Raw genomic sequence first — 24,175 nt, 5'->3', positions numbered from 1 at the left:
CCTTCATATATTTTTTATTTGATAGAATATCCACAAGCTGTTTTTTTTTTTAACTAAGCAATATTAGACAAAAATTACTTTTACTACGGTGTTCTGTGTTAAAATGAAGAAAGTATTTTCAGTATATTATTAATAGTACAGGCAGTTTTATTACACAATACTAACAGGTCAACAGGGTCAATGAGGCAACTTAAAACCTAGGATTATTTGGTAGGCTTATCTATACTGTACAGTATAGATAAGCTTTTAAGTTGTACTCTTCTATTTACATAGAAATCTCTAAGGCAGGAAGCACCTTACGTAGAATGAAATACAAAGTACTGGATTATGTTTTCTTCTTATTAAATTTTTTGATATACTCCAAGTGTCATTATTTTGGCAATATTTGCTAACTGTACATACACCAATAATATTAATCAGCCAGTGTGTTCTATGGCTGTTTACTCAGTGTGGTTTATTGAGTAGAGCAATACATGCTACGAGCCATGGAATAAAAGAATAAGTCACATTCCTGAATTATGTTTTCTAGCTGACTTTTTATTAAATTCAAACAGATATTTACATAGAAAATTTTTATCTCAACATATTTTAGTGATAAGCTTGAGAAATTTAACTGTCTTTTACACTTTCTGGATTCTTTAAAATGTACTCATGTTAAATTATACTATCTCTTCTTAAGAATTTGCATGCTAACACAAATATTTTAAATTAACTTCAGTAAATTCATATAAATTGTACACATTTCTGATTCTTATTTCACAGGAATTATCAGTAGAATACAGATATTGATTGATTAAGCAACCAAAATTTCTGTGTGATTGCGCCAAATATTCTCTATGATGTGAGAAGTAAAATAATCACTTATTTTTCAGTGCATTTCACCGGTTCACTGTTATCCATCACCTCAAATCATAAAATCCTCACTGTTAAATATGAAAAGGCATGTCCTATGAAAAATAAGTTTAGTCATTGTAATCCATAATACTGACTTAGTTTTCATTTGATTTTAAGAGCCTTAAGAGAGCTAAGCAGTCATTAAATTAATCCTAAAATAGAATCAAATTGTTACTGGTTTTTTGTGCCACTTTGATATAAAATTACTTCAGCTGCTTTTCTGAAGAGTATTTTTTGATTATTGCAGAAGTAAGTTATATCACTTAACCTCAATATTGAATTCAAAAAGCTGATCTTGAAAAATCACCTCTCTGCTTTTTAACATTATGTGATTTAAATCATGAAAATAAATCATGCATTTTTGTGTAAAATTTTGCCAATGAAATGGTCCACTTGGATACTAAATATCCAATATAAATAAGCTTATTCCAGTAACTTCTTCTAGAAAATCACTCCATTAAAAAAAAATCATTTCTCCGATGGAGTTTTCCTTTTTTTCATTACTAGCACCATAACTGAATTTGTTTACTTTGATATGTGTGTTACCTAGAATTTTCCTTATTTCACTGCCATGAAGTTTTAGAGTCAAAACCTTTTTCATGTCCCAGTTATCTTTTGTTTATGTTAGTATACACATTTCCTGGGTGGCAGTGATACCAAATTCAGGGGGCAAAGTTATATATAACTTTAAAAACAAGTATTTTAACAATCTAAAATTATAAAACACCATATTTTTTATACGGCTTCTAAGTTCTTTATTCTTGTTCAGTACATATTATTATACCCTCCTCAGGATATCTTACCTTCTGATATCAGTAGTTCTTTTATCAGAAGATAAGTATTAGTATTTAGAAAATTGGACCTTTTTGAGTATTTAGAAAATTGTACCTTTTTGAGGGAATTTGACTAACCCACATCATTTGATTTGACTCAACTTGTATAATGTAGACAAAGTAGACAGATCATAACGTGTTTTCAACCCACAGCTTCCCTCAGAACATAACCATTACATACTATATTGACTCTATTCATTCTCTAGCAGATATAAAGAAAAAAAAAACTAAAGTACTGTTTTAAAAACTAAAAATTTGAACTGCAATATGCCTAGTTCTTCATACAAGGTCTTGAATAAAAACTAATACATGTGCAGTTATTATTTTGCACATTATTCTTTATATAACTTGAGTACAACTGTGAAGATTTCTCTCTTTATGAACAATAAATTTAATTGATGTAGTTAGCAAATACATTAATTTGAATTCTCCAACTGGTGTTTGTAGCACCTTTTGCCCTCTCTCTTATAACCTGTATCTACCACACCCTCATATGGGGTTGTACCATTCTCAGTGTTCTTTATTCATAGCATTTCTTTGTAATTATACCCTATAGTCCCCTCCTTAATGATTGTGATATCTGACCTTTTGAATTCAGGGAGTTTACTTTCGCAATTTTACTGATATTCATTGTTACCTCACTTTCGCCATTATGAATATGTATAACATTTAGTTCTCATTCAAACGTCAGCACAATGATACAAATTTTGACAATTACTTTAAAATTCTCAATTATTCCCTTTTCTTCTTAAAAAGGAATATCCTTATATCCTGGTCTTCTTTGCACGATATAACAGTCTTTGCTTGCCTCTTTGAATTCTTCGGTAATTCAAGCATCTTTTAGTATTTCTTTTCAATGAAAATGAGGAAAATTTTATATTTTCTTTTTTAAAAATTATCCCCATCCTTCTAGAAAAAAAAAACTTTCATTTCTGATTTCATCTTCTACAATCTGAGTCCATCTTTCTTTACCAGATTTCTTTTTTTTTTTTTTTTAAGATTTATTTATTTATTCATACAGAACTGGGATACAGGCCAGAGATGTGGAGGGTGAGAGGATTCACCAGGGAGGAGCAGAACAGGCAGATTCACGAAGTACACTGCTGAAGGGAGCAGTGGGCGGGTCAGGAAGGTCTGCCATGCCATGTGGTCGCCTCCGGGGCAGGCGGGAATCGAACTCATGCGGAATTGGCTTTAGCTTCTTAATGCTCTGTTTTCATCCGCTGCGCCATCAAGGAGGGCCTACCAGATTTCTTTAACAGTTATTTTGCACTCACAGATCACAGGTATTACCACCAACAAACTTGGTAGTTCTTCACATGCAGTCATGTCTTCACTATTATGTTGTTAGTTTTAATATAGAATGCATAATTACCTCTGCACCAAATGCAAAAATTTTATTCTTAACTCATTTTTTTGAGGTTCTTGTTCTTTCTCATTACCTTTTCCTGATTTTGGACAGTTTCTGAGATTCTATACTTAACCTAATATTCACAGCTGCCTTTGTACATAGCAAAATATCAACAGTGTGGAATCCAAATCATGTAGAAAACATGGGTATTTCATTTCAAATGTCATCAGATGCTAAACATAATATTTTTATAGCTCCATTGAACTCTATTTCCCCTTAACTTTCCTTCTTTTCCCTTCTTCCTACCAATTTACTACATCTACCAAATCACTGCTAAATTTATTTTTTTTTAATTTTTATGTTTTTTTTTTGGTAAATACTTCTTGACTTGCCTATTTTTTCATTGTCATTGGCCTCCGTTGTTATTTTTACCAACTTCATAGACTTAGGTATTTGATTTATTTTTGTAGGTTAGACTTGTATCCTATCACTTAGTAAAGTCTATTCTACTATTTCTGTATTTCCGAATAAGTCCTACAACTTTGAATTTTATCTGTTTTTCAATATTATTCTAGTCCTTAATACATCATACTTGTACTTCTGCATATAATGCTAATAAGTTCCTACTTCTTCACACTCCCAAACCTTTATCCCTTGAGAGGCAGACCTAGGATTTGTGCATAAATAAGATGTGGGTCATTTTTTCTCCAAAAGTGAAGTAATGCTAAGTAATAAATATCAAGTAGAAGGATAAAATTTTTTACACATAGAAAAAGCACCACTCTCAACAAAATTTAACAAACCAGGAAAGCTTGAAGATTCAAACCCTTTTCTTATGAAATATCTAGAGATGCCTATCTTTGCTTCTTGTGTAGTTCTCAATTCTGGCTTTGAACTTTCATCATATGAGAAAAATTCTGTTCCCCATTATAATAAGTACATGACCTTTTAAAACTGAAGATACCTAGTCAATTTCTGGCTTAGTTTAATTCCTCTGTGTGTGTGTGTGTGTGTGTGTGTGAGAGAGAGAGAGAGAGAGAGAGAGAAAGGTTTCTGTGGCTAAGCAAAAACTCCTTGTCAAAGTGTATAAATACTAATATGACTCTGACTTTTGAACAAAGAAAGGTTTTATTTCAAGGTCAACCATCCAGGATGCAGGAAGAAAGCCTCAAATCTGTTTCCTCCAGCATAGAGCAGGTCAAGGCTATTAAATATTAAAATTGAGATTAGGAATAAGGAAGTATGGAGAGTGGCAAATTATAATTGGTCAGCCCCATATCGACTTATAAATGTGATCCTGGTCTTTACACTGGATATTCCTCATTTTGCAACCTTTATTGTTGAATTGATTGCATGAATTCTCCTTGTGGCTATGTTTGGACTGATGTTTGATTCCCAGTAGTTGAGAGGTCACTTTAAGATTCAGGGTATTATCCATCTAAACATGTTTACCTCGTGGTTTATCTTCACTGCATCAATGAAAAATTGATGTAGGTGTCTTAAAAGGAAAATGAGCTAAGTTTGGATAATGGCAGCTTGCTTTTGTGGCCTAGGAATTTGAGGGCATTTGAACTAGGTTTTGGTTCCTGCGTAAGTGTGTATTCCTCAATTTTGAGGGATTTGGGGCAGTCATCCCTCTGCTTATTGCTGAGGCTGAAACACACATATACCTGGTTTAAGGAATGAAAATATTTAGCAGTTGACTGTAAAATACTCAGTGGGTTACACATATGTAAGTTGTACACTCATTTTGTGAGTGAGGATGGAAGCCATCTATTAAAATAAGCTAGAATAATTTTACATCACACACATATATTTAACTCTCAGACTAAAAGAAACAGCTGTCAGGGAGAGAAAAAAGCATATGGAAAAAAGCAAATGTTTCCATTATACTGACAAAAACATGTAATTTACCAGTGTTGTGGGTCATATTTTTAAAAGTAAAGTTTTTCTTAAATATGGAAAAAGCAAAACACAAATCTCAAACAAACAAAACCATTAAAAATTTTCTTTGACCTAAATAATGAATTCATTCCATGTAGAAAATGTAGATCTCATTATAAATTTTAAATTATTATGCTAACAGTATTTTATGATGTTATAGATTCAGAAATAAAAGATTTCTATCTCTTCAGCTGTATATTATCATACCACAAAGTCCTCCAGAGTCCAGGTTTTCTTCATAAAATCTGCAGTTTCTTATTCTCATTCAGTTTCATGATAAACCAGTATTTCCAGACTACTTTTCAAAGTCCTTTTCCTGACTACTTGTGAACATAAAGTGTTTGCGTAAACAACTTTTGCAAATGTGTAAAAAAAACTTTAAAAATGACCATAATTAATATCTGCTCCATATACTCCAAATGACCATAATTTTTTTAGAATAATAACCAGAATTGCTATTAATATTATACCAGAATATATTAGGCTTTAAAAAGAATATTTTAGGTTTTACATAATTTGTAGATCCTATGTATTTTTTATAATATAATAGTTTATTTTTTTTACATCATTTTGTGCCTTTTTGCATCTCAGTTGTAATCCCCGTGGGCTTCCCATCACCAAATCACCATGTGCCATCACCGTAGTCCAGGGCACTTCCCTCCCCCCACCATTTTTTATCCCATTCCTCATCCTACCCCCATAAAATATCTCTTGTATATAGTTGTGCACCATTATTATTTTCTCCCCGGTCCTTTATACTGCTGTGAGTGAAACCATTCCGGTATTTTTCATTTTTTTCTGGCTTATTTCACTAAGCATGTGTAGATCCTATATTATTATGCATATTACTACACATCTTTGAATGTAGCAATGGTCCCATGAAATTTAACATACCAGAGAAGTCCAACTTATTTAATATTTTTCTTAACAGGAGAATGGAAAATTTCATGGGTCTCAGGAAATCTGAGTCTTAAGTCTTTAATTAATGAACAATATCTGAAATTTTGTTTTGAGGGAAATCTGTCATAGTTATTAGAAGGTTTGGAACATATATATTATAATGAAGCAATATTTAATCACTCATTTAAATAAAGTAACAAATATAAGAAAATATAAAAAATACTTTCCTGCTCATAAACAAAAGTTAGCGTTTACAATCAAGACTAGATTTACGTAAAGTAACCAATAACCTAATAGTAGAAACAACATGAAGTTATTTTGATAATAGTTTTTTTCTAGGTAAACTACTTAATCAGCTTATAATCTCTTACTACAAGCTGGTAACAGATTAAACTTTTGTCCCCGTAGCAGATGAAATAAATTAAAATCTGTTTTTTTGCCTAAGTACCTCCTAATATTACAACTTAAAATCCTTATAGCAAGTTATTTGATTGTAGACAACTTGACTATATATATGGTGTCCTTTCCTAAAATTTCTCTCACAAAACTGCTACATATTCCTTTTCTTTTTGCATTTTGTCTATAACTTTTAATCTCATTATAAATGAGAACCAGTTTTATCTTAAATCTAAATCTTTACTCGCACAAAAACATCTCCTTTCATAATATCTTCCATTCCTTGCTGTATAACCAAGAATAATGAATCAATTTTGGGCTTGATGCCCTTCTACCTCAACAGAGAGTGAGAGACTTGTAGAACCCCATTGGGTTCCTTACATTTAGACTGCAGTTGATTCTCAGGGTGTTGGTTTTCCCAACTCTTAAGGAGTACCTCGTCTTAGGAGCTACACAGTGAAGGGGAGTATGTGTAGGAAATACAAGACAGAAACATATTCACTAACCACAGACAGGATAGCACACAGATTATACATATATTACAACATCCACTTCCTTTATACTATGATTATTCTCAAGATTACAATTAAATTCTATTTTAAGTAGTGATGGATTAAATGTGAGCCTACTTCCAAGGAAATTCATACTCTTTAAAGCTTTGTGAAGCTTTGTGCAAGATTTGATTTTTTTTTTCAACTCAGGTATTTATAAATTATAAAATTGAAGAGTAACTAGAATGTAAAGAATTTAGCCAACATAGCTGTAAGGATTACTCACTATTGCATCTTTACTGTTAACAAAATATTGATCTGAGCCTAACTGAATACCCCAACACAAACTCCACCCACATTCCTTCTATAAACACTTAAACTAATACTGTGTAAAATAAACATTTTCCAAAAAATACCTGGCTAAGTGCAAATGAAATTAAAAAAAAAAAATCCCAAGCCATGAAATTTGCAAACAACTTAGCCCAAGTTGTAATTTAATGGAGTAATAATACAGAAAGAAAGAAAAAGTGAATGTAAGCCCTCCAAAAGTAAGGCTAGGCTCTGAATACCCACACAAGTTTGTGACTAGACAAGAACACAATATAGAACTATATATAAAGCTGTGACTCTGGAAGGGTTAGTTATTCACTAAAGGGAATTAGTAACACCTAATTACCACTTCAAGAAATAGATGATAGGCACTATAAGCACTGAAATTAAAATTTTTATGATGGGTTACATGGAGGTAAGATTCAAAGAGAAAGTGATAAAAGTGAATATGGGAATTACTTGTGGAAATAAAAGACGGGAAAGGTGAAAAAAAGTTGAGAGGAGAATAGAATAATAATGATATATTTATTTGTCACTCTAGAAGATAAAATAAGAAGCCACATTAAAACAGATGAGGAGGGAGACTTTCAGAATTATATAGACCATGAATCCTAAAACCAGAAATATTAGTCCTGAGCATTACAAATAAAAACAAATCCATACCTAGTAAAACTATTGACAGTGGATTAAATAAATCGTTAAATGTTGACTGGAAGGAACAAGTGATTATCTACAAAAGAAGAATAGATTGATTCTCTTTGTCCTCAAAATAGATGTCAGAAGACCGTCATCAAACTACTAAGAGAGAATGTCACTTCCTTTAGACAAGTTAACTTTTCATCTAAAGATAAATGCCCATGAAATTCTACTTCCAAAGTGAGGAAGATATACTTCATACAACTACTGAAGTTACCAAATATTTGTTATCTCTGAATGAATTAAAATGCATTATAAGAAAAAGGAAAATGAACCAAGAAGAAAATAATGGAAAATTAGCAACATTGGTGAGGAAAACTGAAGAAAACATTCCTGATTTTATAGCCAGTGGACCTTGTGTCTTATCTGCGTTTCACCATCATTATATCATCTTGTATCCATAGCTTCAGTTTCATCTTGAAAAAAATGGAAACAGGTATCATTATCAAACACATGAAAACCAGCAACACTATATGGATATAAAACCTCCTGCTTGATCCAGTACTTGGTATCTGAGAACTGTGATGAAGTACATTCTAATCTAAAAGTGCACATTTCAAGACTTCCCGTACTGAAAAATCCTTACTGTTTTTGAACTACTTAAATTACTGAATCTAATATATCTTTCTTTAATTCTTCTAACTAAGAGCAGCCTTAAATCTGTCTTTCTTTTGTGTGCAAATTGTACTTTGTGGTACATCTTTTGTAGTTTTATTTTATCCTGTCCTATTTTACTGTTTGTACATGGGCCTTTGCTCCCCAATAAGAACCTAATATTCTTGAAGTATTCTTCTTCTTTAACTTGTTCATATCTGTATCACCCACAATGTCTTATATATTGCAACTAGTTGCTAATTCAAATTGCTCAATTCATGTTCAATTAATTTAAAATTGTTGACTGAAAGATGAGTGAATGAATGGCTATTTAGTAATGTGTTCCCTTGTGGTAGAAATTAGTTGGGAGATAAGCCAGTTTTCATCACATGCTATTATTTAACATTATTTTACTATTGGTATTTCAATTTTAAAAATGTATGTTAAGTGAAAATCTAGCCTAGTATTTTTTCAATATTTCAGGAGAATTAAAAAATGATAAAGTTATTTAACTGTTATTTTAATTCTTGCTATGTGATTTTTAACATATTTTTAATTGACATTTAGTTGATGAAATAGTGGTAAAATAGTGAATAAAACTTGGGTATAGTTTTAGGTTTCAAAACTTATGGGAAAAATACTGTCATTCACAATATTCACAAAATGTTAGCTAATGTGGGCTTCTAAGTATTAACTATAAAATTTATTATTTCCATAAGTTTTTATGAAAGATTATTATTAAAGCCTAACTATGTTCTGAGTTAAGGACAAAATACAGACCAGTAACTCAAAATGAAATATTCATAATCAAACCCAAAATGAAAGTTATTTAGCATTTGCTGCATATATAGATTTGACTGAGGAATACCTGAAAGTTAGTTCTATTGTAATATTACTTCAATAAAAATTATTTTAAAAATACAAACTCCTTTTAGAATAGTAAAGAAAATTTTTTCAAATAACTGAAGAAGTTCAAGTATTCCCCCATAGTTGAATCCATGGGTTCAAATGACCTATTTCTTACTATGCTTTTCTTATTGATTAGTTGTTAGACAGGCCTTTTCTACCTTTGGAAAATGCTGCCATTATTTACACTAAGCCTTTATTCATAAAACTCCATAATTCAAGAGCAGTTTTCCAACTCCAGGTCCTCATTTCTAGGAAAGGGATTTAACTAACCCTGTTTGAATCATGAGTCAATTTTTGAATCAGTCACTGGGAACCGGTGACTTACTATTTTTGTCTGTGTCCATATCCTTTATTTAAAGTATTGGAATATCTATGGTTCAAAATTTGGCATACAAAATTAAGTGCATATTCTGTTTATTGTGTAATACAGCAACATCTAGGAAAACATCTACAAATACCATCTCTCCCACAAAGCATATACTCAAAGCAAATAGGAAGAAGAAAGACTGTATTCTCATTTCTGTCCATGAGTTTGTCACAAATAAAAACATCTTTAAATGTATGCAACCTTGAGTTTATTTGGGGTTTTAAGAAAAGATGGTGATACTATAATAAAAATAATTTATTGAATGTAGATATACCTTATGAACTAGGCATTGTATTAGTTTATACACTGTATGATGGCAGAAGCAGTATTAATTTTGTTGATCTTCATGTCTTCGGACTTGGCACAGCTCCTAATGGGTAGAAAGTTCACATTAGATATATCTGTTGAATAAATAAGTGAAAGTATCAGTGATTTTTTGTATATTATTTCATGGGACCCTAACTGACCCATGATAGAGAGATTGACTTTTCCTCATCATAATTTAATTACTGAACCTTATTTTTGTGAGTTTCAAAAATAAAAATAACAATACCTGACAGGATGAATGAGGCTAAGGGAGATTAGTTAGCAAAAGTAGGCAGACAAATTTCAAGTAACTGATTATATAATACTATCCAGGTCAGTCTGACTTAGTAGTTATATTGTTACTTTATTCAATTAATGCCCACAAATGAAACTAGCAGGGAAACAGAAGGGATCTCTGAAGAGCTACAGCTTCCTACATAATCTGTAATAATTGGAGCATTAGTCATAATCATGCTATCTATGGGAAAAGGAAATTCATATCATCTGAGCTGTAGAATTCTTAAGTTGTGTATTTTATAGAATAATAAGATGAGGAAAATAATCTTTATTTAGTGCTCTATCTAATCTAAAGCCTGATTTCTAAATCATTTGCTTTATTTTAATAACACTTATTCTATTTAAAATCTTTGTTGCATCTCAATTGCTGGCAATCTGGTCCTACTTAATAACCTGATTAAACTGTTTTAATAGCAAGGGTGTGCAGACCATCCCCACAAACAGAATATTCCATTCTTAATACCTTTTTATTTTTTTTAAAATTATGAAAATAAGCCTGCAGCATCCTATGTTAAGCAGTTCAGCATACTCTTTTTTGTTGTTGTTATAATTTCAAGACCAAAAATGGAAATAATTTGTTGATACAGTGGTGAGTTTTACTTGTATATAAGGACACATTTACATTGTGCCAACAGCAATCATATCTTAAGTCTCCAATTAAAATGTGACTTTTTAAACTCTTAAAGATTCATATGACAGTTTAGCCATCTGTTTAATGAAACAGCCACCACTGATTTGGGCATACATAATTATTCAGTAAGAACAGTGCTGGGGAAAGATCATCTCATCCCACTTGAGAATGACAATTATGAAGAGATAATTAGTGTGTGTGTCTATATGTATATATAGGGGGGGCAACATTATCTCTTATTTGAGGAAAGAAATAGGAACAAATGTTAATCTAGGTATAAACCAGGTAGAATGCATGATTTTATATATTTTACAATCATTATTTTAAAACATTCTAAGATATATACTAATATTTACTGAAAACTATTCAACCAGTGTGCTGATCTATGTTATCCATTAAATTTTTTGAATTTGATTCTTATAAAAATGATAATGTCAATTTATTACAGGGCAGTTTTGTGTTTTATTGCCTCTTATTGATGTAAAAGGGAATCTTCAGCACTTGAGTCTGGTGAAATCTAGGACTACAACCCTTAACATACCCTGTTAATTATCTGCCAGGAAGAAACTAAGACATGATATTCTAATAAGCTTCCACAATCAAATGTGATGAAGAAAGAGTTTCTGAGAAGATGGTTCTGAGACTTATACTAAGTAGTATTTTTAAATTCGCTGTGATAAAATTGCTTTGTAAGAAGCAAAACTGATTAATTTCCTTCTCACTGTCTTGGTATAAGTACTTTTGGTGTGAAATAGATAAGCATCAAATTATGGTGGAAAAATAAGCAAAAGACTTTCCTGTTAGTATCTTATAACCAGGATGACATAATTGAGTTCTCTGTGTATTGAGGGGCACTGACGGTTATTATTGACTCACCATTATTACATCCATGGAAATACTTAGCGGAATTGCCTCACAGGAGAGAAAGAACTCTGCCTGGCTCCTCATTCTCATTTTGGGCATGGAACTAAGATTCATTGTTTAATGTACAATAATTTCTTGTTTTTTTTTTTTTCTGGTTGCTTCAACCAAAAAATCATATAACTTTAGATTGACAGTTGAATACATGTGATATAACTTACATATTTTCTTTGTGCTATTAATGAAGAAGAGTTGTAAAGAATTAATAGAACAATACATTGGGAGGATTTCAATCCTTTAAAAGAAGGATTTTAAGGAGACCATAACACCTGCTTACGGAATTGGCCGTAAACTGATTCCTCTGCAGATGTGTGTTTAGCATTTAAGAAATCTCGCTTTACTTAAGCTCACTGAGGCCTTAGTTGTAAAATGAGGTAAATATTTACTAGGAAATATTATACCTAATTTATCACCAGTCATCGCTAGGAGTCCAGGTGTTTACATATGCATGTGATCCTGGATAAGTTGTAGAATCTTTCAGAATTTCCATTTATTTTTCTCTAAATTATGAGTGACTTACGTACTCCACACCAGGTTTTTTTTTTTTTTTAAAGACTAAATAATGAATCTAAGCTTTTTGCATTAATACCTGTCCAACCTAAGTACTCAATATGAGTGAGATATCAGTAATACTTACCTTAAAATTAAACTGGAATGTTACTAGTTTTCTGCATGGTGTTTTAATATATTTAAAATAATATAAATTCTTTGAAAAATACCTTTATATTTCATAAATTGTTATAAACTGCTGATTCATTCTTCCTTTCCATCCAGTTATCTTCAAATGGTTATTATAATACATACATGAAAAGGACTAACTTTGAAAACCTTATTTTTTAAATTGAGTACAATGCTTTCTTTGCATATAATGATTTTCTCCTAAAATATATTATTAACGATATATTATGTGAAAGCACTAATTAGACAAGAGAATTTAGGAAGGTGCAAGAGTTGAGGGACATGAAAATTGATTTTTTATCTAGAGCTCTATTTTCTCTAGAAAATAGAAAGTTAAGAAATGCTTTTAGTTTTTTCAAACTATGGAAGAAACGTGTGCTAAATTTCTATATATTATTTCAAATTATGATTCTACAATAAACTCAAAGCAACTCTATTTCAAAATTATTCTAAATTATTCAAAATTTAACTGCTGGCAATATCAAGTCATATATCTACTTATTTTATCACTTAATGAAAAAGAGTGTATGACTGCTTTATCATGAAAGTACTTTTTTTTTTTTTTTAACAAATCTTGAAGTGTTAGTTTACTCAGTGACCTTAAAAATATTTTGGTCTACTTAGCCAGGATAATAAATTTGTTCCTGAAAAGACCAATTTAACATATTTGAGAAATACTCAACTCTTATTACTTTTAGTGAGTAGGAAATATAAATTTTCACTCATAATAGTTTTCATTTTCTATAAAGATCACTTCCCATTTTGCTTTTTTTTTTTAAAAAAAAATACATAACTGGGGTACAGGCAAGAGTCGCAAGGAGTGTAAGAGGATTCACAGAGACACAGTGGGGGTGCAGAATAGGCAGAGTGACATAGTACATTGCTGAGGGGAGCAGCAGTCGAAACAGGAGAGGTCTGATGTGCCATGTGGAGCATCTCCGGGGGTGGGGATAGAACTTGCAGTGTTGTGTCCTAACCCATTGCACCACCAGGGAGGGCTGCCATTTTGCTTTTAAAAATTAGAAATAGACTTGAATGGAACTACTACTATCTAGTTATCTTATTTTTCTCTTTGTTCTCAAGCAAGCTTAACTTAAGGTACATGTGTTTTATTTGTACAATTTGATCAGCTTGATAAACTTCCATGTTACACTATATAGCCAGATAGATTAGATAGATATAAAATTCCAAAAACTCTTCATATAAATAGAGACACCTAATAAATAGAAAAAACAAAGATAATGAGCAGAAATCTATTTCTATGAGTTTCATATGACAGGCAATAATTGGATATAGAAATGGGAGGTTATTGATACTTTCTTTAGATTATTTAGTGCCTAGAAGCTGATGAAGTATCTAGTAATGTAATTTATTAGGATATAGACTCTTTTTTTTTTTTTGAATGATGGTAACTAATCATACAGTGTGTGTATGACCACACACATATATGTATAAACACTTATGCATATATATATACACACAGTTTTTTCATAATTGAATGTTTGTATTCCCACGTTTCCTATAAGTCTACGAACATAAAGCTACTAAATAGGACATCATTATGCAGCTAATTCCCATGCACTTTAGATTATAATTTTGAGTCATGCTGTGACCATTTTTCAGTGATTTTGTAGTTTAGGTAGATAATCTATCCATTAATAGAAATATAGAATGCATTGCTTTCTTAGTGGTGTAGGAGTTAAGTTTCAGCACTGCCACTGCAACAGCCCACTGCAATGGCCTGAGTTCGATTAAGGCCAGGGAGCTGACCCACATGGCAGTCTACCTCTCCTGTTTTGCCCACTGCTCTTCTTAGCATTGTGTTTCAGTAGATCTGCCTTTTCTGCTCCCTACTCTATCTCTGGTGAATCCCCTACCCTTCCCACCCTGCACCTGGCCTACACCCAGTTGTTCTTCACAAAAATAAATATTTTTTTTAAAGTAAATGAAATGTAGAAGCAATATGAAAATGTATTTGTATCTTTGTGGTAGCCTTTTCACTGTGTATTACTTTTTGACCCTCTTCCATGTTTCCAACACACAGTCCTGTCTTTATAGTTTCTTTCTCAAAAATCTCTTGTAGTTCTCTTGACACCTCAGGGGCTCTCTATATTTTCACAAAATCATAATTCCCAATATCTTAGTGTTTATTGTCACCATTTTCTGGCCAACATTTCAGATATACGTACTTTCTATCTTTTGCCTGCAGAGTTAACACTTGAAGTAAGCTGACAAATCTGAAGAAATTGCTTCCTCGTTCAGTCAACATCAAAGTATAGTTTCTATACTGTACAAATCCCACTAGATATATTTGATAAACACTATGGTTTTTATTTAGCTGTTTAGAGTATTGTTTGAGACATAAACCCTATGATTCAAATTGTTACCTGCCCGAGTTAGCAAAATGAACCAAGTACCACAAATGCACACTCAGCTCACCTCACCTTTATTTACATATAAGGAAAAGTTTTTTTATTAGTTTAGAAGCTTCTACTCAATAGTGTTCCTACATACTTTGAACTGAGGCTTTGTGACCCTAAAGTGGCATTTTCTAAATGATAATTTTATTTTGCAATCTTACGTTTTTCCATCTCATCTGGTTTAGTTTTCATTTTATTTATCATTTACTTATTTTAATTTAAAAAAACTTTCAGTATCATTAAGTATCTCATCTTTCAGTTAGATGAATTGCCTGTAATTATGGGGAAAATAATGGAAAACTTTTCTAGTGCTCACAAATGATGTGGTGAGTTAGAAACAATTGGTAGTTGATTAGGAAATTAGTTAGAGGGTAATTAATTTCTCTGTGGTCTACACAGAAGATGGGCTTCCAACTTTAATTCTATTAAATTAATATTAACTCATTTCATAAATAAAACATAGGCACACCCATCATAAATATCAAACCTGTGTCATCAAAATTGCTCCAGGACCAACTTGTCATTTGTATTTAAAGTAATTTAAACATATCAGCTGTCTCAGAACTTAGATTGCAAATACTCATAATACTTTAAGAACAACATGGTTTGATTATCAGTTTTTCCAGTTGTGTTTCAGCCTGGTCACTTGTTTTTGTTATTGTTGCTGATTTTTTTTTTTTTTTTTTTGTGGTTGTGCATTGTCATATGTTAAAAATGCCTTAAGGGACTTGTTTTATTTGCAAAACTTGGTCAGTACTTTTGCTACTGCCTGCTGAACCTCCAGTTTGATGGCCCAGCCTAAATACTTGTTACAATGGAGCTAGCTGTGAGAATAAATGTTGGATCTGTGTGACAACTGTTTTAACCTCTAACTAGCTTTCATTGTTCATTTTTGCGACTCCCATTTCCTCTTTCTATTGAAATAAGTTCACTTGAAATAAATGGATACTTCTGCGCATCCTGTGAGCTCTTCTAAGCATAATATTGTTCTGTTAATGATACTGTTAATAATTTTTTCAATTTTTTTTTCTCTTTTTTTTAGTCTCGACCTATTCCTTCCCACCTTACTTCAGCAGTTGCAGAGAGTATCTTGGCCTCAGCCTGTGAGAGTGAGAGTAGAAATGCTGCCAAGAGGATGCGCCTGGATAGACAACAGGTATGAGGTATCTTTGGGGTCCAGTGTACACCAGTAATTACACATATGGTTAATTGAGATTGAGCTGTATTTTTTTTTTTTTGTAAAAATTAAAAAAAAATCTTGAATGGGTTTCAAGTTACAGAAAGTTACAGTTTTTCTGTATTTCTACAAATTTTAATTTGAAGGTGAAAATAGACAAGTATAAAATTAATCTAAAAGTCAATTGCTTATTTAAATAAGCATCTCTACCTAATGATTGACAATAGTTTTGTAAATTTACCTGATCATATGTGATAGTGACATGGTTGTGTTCATTTTCAATGAGAATTAACGTCTCTTATTTCCTCCATCTACCAGCAATGTCTATAGCATGTGATTGCACAATACAACATGAAAAGACTAGAAAGTTATGAAGTGGAGATATAAAGTAGTGAAAATCTATGTGTAGGGCTTACCTCCTCATGAACAAATCATTTACTGTATATTAAGTATCATTTTTCTAAATATCTCTTCTAAGGATACACACACTGGGAATGGATTTGTAGCTTTTGTGCACTATTCACTGAAACAGCTCCCCCCTGAATCTGTCTCCCCAAAAGTATTCTGTATCCTGACTTTTACATTATCTTTAAAACAAGTTATCTGGGTGCTTCAATTTCCAGTTGAAGTTAGGGTGAAGATACTAAACTGTTAGTCCAATTCTGCTTTTTTGTGTGTGCCAATGACTTTCAGAGAAAATAGGAAAAAAAAAAACTTCTCTAGTTTAGATTTAGAATATTTAAAAATGTTTTAGAATGGCATTTTTTTGAATTTTGTATATTAGTAAAATATCAAGTGCTAACATAAGTTCTAAATTATGTAAAAGGTTTTAAAGAATACAGTATCGTAAATAAAAATGTATTTTAAATTTCTCAATCTTTTTTTGCCAACAGTACTTACTTACAAATACTCTATTGAGAATGTTATTAGAATTCTAAACTTTATATTATTAAATATGTGTTATAGCACTTTATACAACCCCAATTAGCATGGTAACAAATATTTCACATTCCGGAAGTAAATACATGTGTTTTGAGTCTCATATCTACCTTTACAGATTCTGTGACCTTCATGCCATTCTGGCCCTTGTGGCTCCTTTTCTTCTTATGAAAGATAACCATACCATAACTAATCCCATAGGATTGCTGTGAGAACCCTACATGACAGACTTATGTAGTATTTTGTCTGACACTTAGTAAATATCAATACATTCTTCTCAGAGAGGGAGATTTTAACGGATATTCAGGTTATTCTATTATTCATTTCCTACCAGTGAAACCTGAAGCATTAATAGCACCATCTAGATTTAGGAATTTTAAAATTAGAATAAGTCCTTTTGCAGAAAAAATCACAAATCTAGAAATTAAAATAATAGAGTTCTGGAATTGAATGGGTTCTACTAGTTGTTGTCTTGCCATGTCCCACCCAGTCTATACTATAGAATATCTCATAGTATCAGTCATAGAGTTATTATGAACATTAAATATTTGATTCATGTTGTATACTGTCATATCTCTGCAAAATCCCCCAATGCTAGCAATTCATCAATATTTAATCCAATCACTTAAACATTGTTAGCCATAGCTATCAAGTGAGAAATATGTATAATAAATTCTTAATTTTATTGTAAGTATTTAATAAAACAATACATATGAAAGCATAATTAAGTACCTTCCATATTACTAGAGATATATTACATTTACCATATTTGAATACATCAAGTGATTGGAAAATCCCACCTGTGGGGCTACAAATCTACATACTGACACACCTGTCCTATGTGTAAAACATTGTAATCATTTTGAAGATCTTTAAAATGGGCTCAAATTTTTTTCCAATAGTTTCTACTCCTGGGGGAAAAAAACCAAAACTGATGTCTGAGTGTGACTTTTACTACTGCCCAAGGAATAAGGATCAGTTTGGGTGGGGACCAATGGTTCTTAACCTGACTAACCATATTGACTGTTTCTCTGATGTCTTTATAGACAATGTTCATTTATTGCAAGGATTTGTCACCTGAGAATGGCATGTTCAACATTGGCCCCAGTTGGAATATTCTTTCCAGGGCCAAAGGGTTCAGTGAACTCAGCCTTTAGGAGAAGTTGAAGAAATGATAAAAAAAATACATGTTATGATTTATTGAAGTCTAATATACACTTTAAAGACATACTTTACATTTGCTTTTTCAGAATTCCCATAGCAGGTATTATTTTGCTCCTCTGCATTAAATGAGGAAACTGAAGGTCAGAGAAGTAGGATGATTTCTTCAAGGTCACCCAGTTCCTGGGATAATATGCATTAAGTTTAAATTATGAGTCTGATAATTAGGATCTTTCCACAGTCTTACACCTTTTTATTGATTATCTTCATTGGTGGAAAACCCATATCCTGGAATAAGCAATAGGACTCACATAATTGGTGCTTCTGTTCACAATATTTTTGATGTACAGAATTTTTTGTTGTTGTTGGAAAATATTTGCTTTATTTAGGGTTTTTAACTTTTCCATACCTAGATAACTAGATTTCTCTGGCAAGCAAGTTATTCTAATCAGAATAATTTTGTTTGAATATCAGCTTGAAAATTACAAACTTCCTAGAGTGCTTTACTTCTTCTAGGGGAGTAAGTTACACACAAACTAAACTGGTTTAGTGTTTGTTTAGTATTTTGAAATACATTTTAAATAGATAAATTAACTTATCTCCTCTGACAATGAGTTCCACAGATTTCATTTGGCATGCCACACAAGCTTTTACAAATTGCTTTTGTGCTTCACATCAAAACATATCAAAACATTGAGATGAATGATAGGAGACCTATCTCCTTGTTGCAAACTGACCTTGCCCAAGTGAAAATAGCCAAAGTTCTTTGGGGTGTTAGTGACAAGATCATCCTTTTCTGTGCTAATTCTTCTTCTTCTTCTTCTTTTTTTTTTTTTTTAAGATTTATTTATTTGTTTGTGCATGCAGAACAGGGGAACAGGCCAGAGGTGCAGGGGCGGCGAGAGGCTTCACCAGAAACAGAGTGGGGAACAGAACAGGCAGATCGACGAAGCACAATGCTGAGGGGAGTAGCGGGCGGGTCAGGAGAGGTCTGCCACATCATGTGGTCACCTCCGGGGCAGGCGGTAATTGAACTCATGCGGAAGCGGCTTTAGATTCTCAGTGCTGTGCTTTAACCTGCTGCACCACCAGGGAGGGCCCAATTCTTCTTCTTTTTTAAGTTTTATTTTATTTATTTATGCACATGAGAACTAGTGTAGGGGTGTAGGCCAGAGGTGTGGGCAAAGAGAGGATTCACTGGAAGCAGAATAGGGAGCAGAGCAGGTGGATCTATTGAAAAACACATGTCTGAGGGAAGCAGGGGGTGAGATAGGACAAATCTGCTGTGCCATGTGGATTAGCTCCCTAGTCATGGCTGGAGGTAGCTTGACAACACTGAGACTTTAACTCATGGGCCACCAGGGTGGCCCTTCTCTGCTCATTCTTCACTCAACTCATAATTTTTAGATTTTTATCAGTGACTCAGATTCTTCATTGTGTTCCTGCTTTTCTGTAGATGCAGGAAAGTTAAACTAGACAGTTAAAATCTGGATTCATTTAAACTATACATCTGATTACTTCCTGCTAATGGTTAGCCACATGTAGGGCTGTAATTATTTGTGCCCTTCAGAGTTCATGAAGCTTGATGAATTAATTGGATTTATAAAGCTCTTTAAGCTATGAACATGAAAGCTTTTGTGGATGTTTTAAATACTTTATTTCATAGTGTCCACCTGCACCAGAATTCATACGAGGCTTGCCATTATAAAGCTTCAGCCCTGAAGCATGCCATTGTCAAGGACAGGAGCCTACTGCAGAGGTCGATCCCCAGTGCATCATAGCACATAATTCAGCATTCCTATTTGACATAAAATTGGGGATTCTTAGGCTATATAAGAAATTCTTCTTTATTTTCCTAATTCAAAAAGATGGGTAAGCTAATAGTTCACTTTTGTAATTCTATGACATAGTTCAATTTTTAAAAAGTTAAAGATGGCCTTTACTGTCTTTAGTATTTGGATATTGTTTCATTACTATTTCCTTATAAACAAAGATATCTCAGCATTCTTGGTTATAACTCACTAAATAGAGTGATAGAGGCAAAATGTAAGAGATTAGAACCAGATACATGGTAGTAGTTTATCACTCATTTCTGTATGTTTCGCTGGCTTTTAAGGGATGACATACTTTTAATTTGTAAGTTTGCTGGTTGAAATAGGTACTGTCTGAATAATGTGAATTTCCTTTTTTTTTTTTTTAAATTCTTTCCATTAAATTAGTTTGTAGTTCTACAGATACAGCCAACAATCAAGGGCTTTCCAGGGTCAGTGAAATATATAAAACAGCCATTGTGAAGGGTAAGGCGAAATGCATGCTATGAGGGTCAGTTTTGTGATGATCATCTAGAAAGATGGGAATTAAATGAAGGACTGTGGTTGTGATATCTATGACTAATGAAAAGAACACAGTGAGGGGTTTGGGGAATTGGAATGTTAGTTGTTTGTGATATAGCAAAAGGTGAGAAAGGAGGGACATGTACTAAAAACCAGTGTATAACTAAGTTAAAATAAGAAAATCACTAGTAGCAAACCAGTATGAAGTGATTCACCCAGTATCTGAAGATATTTAATAAGTCCATACCTCCTGCTACTCTGCTTTCTCCAGTAGTGTTGAGTTCACTAACACTTACGTGCCTTTGTGATCTCTTTGTTCTGTTACTGTACTGGGTGGGCGTGCTATTAGAAGAAATAGCAACTATGGGAACAAAGTTTAATGCAGACCTCTTACTTTGCTATGGGAAAACTTTTAACTAAAACATCATGCAAAACTATATAAAACCCCAACATGAAGACAAAGTTTTTGAAGCTGGTAGTTTTTCTTTCCTATTTCATCTGTCATTGTATGCCCTTTAAGTGATAGTCATAAACATTATCACATACATAGGATTCAGCAGTTACATGCTTTTAAACATTGTAGTAGTGAGATAGGACTTGAAATCTATTTCCATGCTTTTCCAGTTACCAACCCTAAGCTACTATTTCTCAATCCTCAGAGTCTATTTTATACCTAGCACTTTTTTTTTTTTTTTTATAAATAATATTTGGGAGAAAAACCTCTCTCTTTGCTCTTTCAGCATGTGATTCAGCATGGCCCTTTCATCTTAAGGAGAACACTATATAATATAAACAAAGTACTACCTAGAGTAGTTCTTGAATTGTTTACTTTCTAGTATGCATCATCCTAGACTTTGCAAAAGAAAGTACTTCCCAAGTTATCTAACTGTAAATGGTCTTATTTTCATCTTTGATAATAACAGCTGCAGCAACAGAAACACTTAGCTGATACAGTACTGTAGGAGGTGTTTTCCACATCTATTTTATGTAACAGTTAAGGTTTTAATGAAGGAGTGAAACTGAGATGAAAGTCTGATAAGAACTCCCCCCAAGGTTACAGAGTAGTTCAGAATGGAGCCCCACTTCTATTCAGTCCCCATACTTTTAAAATCATGCTTTTTGCCACACTAAAAAAAATCTCCTCAGTCTTATGAGCATATTTAAAAAAATATATAAAGAAAAATATAATTTGCTAGTGTTTGTACCACTCAGTTTTATAGTATAATTCATTAAACCTTATCATTGCAAACCTTTCTGTAGGTGAAGGAGCCTAGTGGGGAGGGAACCCATTGGACTGTGGTGAGGGATTCTGGGTAATTTGCTGGTAGGTTTGGTGACATACATCTGAAGAGGTGTGAACTTAATACCCCTAAGTCATGTACAGTGTAGTAAAACATCAACTTCATAAAAATAGTGTAATTAAAATTAAATAATAAAAAGCAAGAGTATCATATAACCTTTCAGTTTGCTCAATTTGACTATTTACTGGATTATCATGAACTCTTCGAGATTTAAAAGGCACTTTATAATTTAAGTGTAAAGTTTTTTTCTTAAATTACAATATCTTGATTGTATTTATACTAACACAACTTACTTGTGAAAAATAATTATTTTTAGAATTATTCCTTTAGGCTAAATTACGAGAAATGGGTAAAAAATAACAGCAAGATTTTCAGTCTTGTATATATACAAGGTCTGTATCTTACTCTCTGTTATTCTCCTAAAATAATAATTTCAACTTGTTTATAAATATGTACCCATTAAAAAGTCTATTTTAGCTTCTAGCAATCTTTATTCTAAACCAGTAGTTCGTAATCATCCAAATATAGGATATATTTTGATAACAAATAAACTTGAAAATGTCCTACATTTAGAGCCTATAATTCAGTTTACAGATAATATAAATTATCTATACCCACAATTAAAAATAATGTATAAATGTTTATATATGTAACATCTAACTTAAACATGAGTGAGATGGAAATACCCATAGTTCTGTGCCACAGCATTAGTTCAGATAATTAGTAATACATTGATATATCAATTTAAATCTGAGTAGCAATTTCTCAGTTTCCATTTCTGCACCCACAAAAGTGGAAAACCATTTAATCTACATCCTTTACTGTCCTTTTGATGGCCTGATAAAATGATGCCCTGACATCACTATTCAGATTTAAATTGATATATCAATACATAAGGATATATCAATACGGCATGTCTTTATTTTGGTGCTAGTTTTATTAACTTAATCCTGACACTCAAGAACACTCAGAGAACTCATAGCACTCAGCAGGAATTGTAGTTGTTTTCATCCCTGAGGTTTGTGATTCACCTCCCAAAAATCCTCCATGAAAATCTAATGGAAGTCATGATTTTATGCTCTAGAAAAAGCCAAAGGGTAAAAGTTTAAATGGAAGTTACAGCCATTACTGTAAACTTAATAAAAAGGTTAGGTAAAAAGTTCATTTGAATCCCAGAGACATTATGATTTCCATCAAAACATAGCAATTAAAGCTTATTTCTATATCATAATCTTTCCTATCATCTATTTCTTTGTCTTTGCTATATGATTATTTTCAGATAGGTGGATGAGAAGTTAGAGGAAAAAGGAACTTTTGATTCATATCTCTGAAAACCAAATAGAGACTAAAGGATCAGAAACAGTGAAATGTTTTAAATATACATGTGCACATGTCCATAAAGTTACTATTCCTGGGAATTGCTAGTACACAACTTTTCCAAAGATGAACCTTTTTTTCGAATTATTTTTACTATGGGACATATTAAACTCATTTCAGAAATGCTAATATAGCTACAGAGACCCTTACAGTTCACTTAGCTCAATAATTTACTATTTAAAAGTTTTTTTACTTTAGGTTTTCCTTCCTTTTCTCCAGTGATCTTTTCATCTTTCACTATAAACTGAATTTTATTTTTTTAAAGAAAAAATAAGAGACCAACACATAGCAAAGAATTTACCTCCCTTTGATTCCAGGGTAATTTCCTGAGTAATGAAAATCAGAATTTTTCATAAATTTCAACTCTTGAAATTTATCATACATACAAACATGCAAAGAATTTGACTATTTCTTTGGATACAGAACTCAGAAGGTCACATTAGTTTACCTCAGTTGCATTTTTATGTTTTATTATTTTCTATGAGTATGTTGTGAAGGCCAATGAAGTTTTTTGTATCTCCACAAAAGAGGAAGTTTTCCTTTCTGGGGAATTTCCCAGTTACCTGTGGGTTTTCTTTAATCCATTGTATAGCATTTTAATTTGAGGTAGTTGTTAAAAGTGACAGACTCCTCTTCATAGTTTTTTTTTTTTCTTAATGTAACGAATTACTTTCTTGAATTACTGTTTATTTTCCAATTCATATTCTCAAATCAATTTGTTGAAAGCATTTAAAGATGATTAAATTCAGATTTAAATTTCAAATTCTTCAGTATTCATGTCATGTAGTCATCAAATTTAATTACACAAATACTTATCCTTCTACCTTAAAGTTAGATTCACATATTTCATTTTTTCTCTAAACTTAGTGAAGTTCCCATCATTATTATTACTCATGACTAAAAATTACACAAACAGTGCTCCTTATGCT

The 24,175-nt window shown here is 32.2% G+C and overlaps 1 protein-coding gene across 4 annotated transcripts in view; it reads left to right on the top strand.

Moving 5' to 3' along the window:
* NOL4 (nucleolar protein 4) overlaps positions 1–24,175 on the top strand; it is a 255,115-nt gene that overhangs the window by 189,807 nt on the left and 41,133 nt on the right. For all 4 annotated transcript variants that reach the window (XM_004683823.2, XM_004683822.2, XM_012725972.1 and 1 more), the window contains one exon: positions 16,001–16,114. In XM_004683823.2, the coding sequence (XP_004683880.1) occupies positions 16,001–16,114 (114 nt within the window). The remainder of the gene's footprint in view (positions 1–16,000; positions 16,115–24,175) is intronic.

This window comes from Condylura cristata, unplaced genomic scaffold (assembly GCF_000260355.1).
Source record: "Condylura cristata isolate star-nosed mole 26May11 unplaced genomic scaffold, ConCri1.0 scaffold00016, whole genome shotgun sequence".
In the NCBI taxonomy this organism is placed as follows: domain Eukaryota; kingdom Metazoa; phylum Chordata; class Mammalia; order Eulipotyphla; family Talpidae; genus Condylura; species Condylura cristata.
Note: the sequence above shows the minus strand (reverse complement) of the source record. Positions and strands in the feature narration are given on the sequence as shown.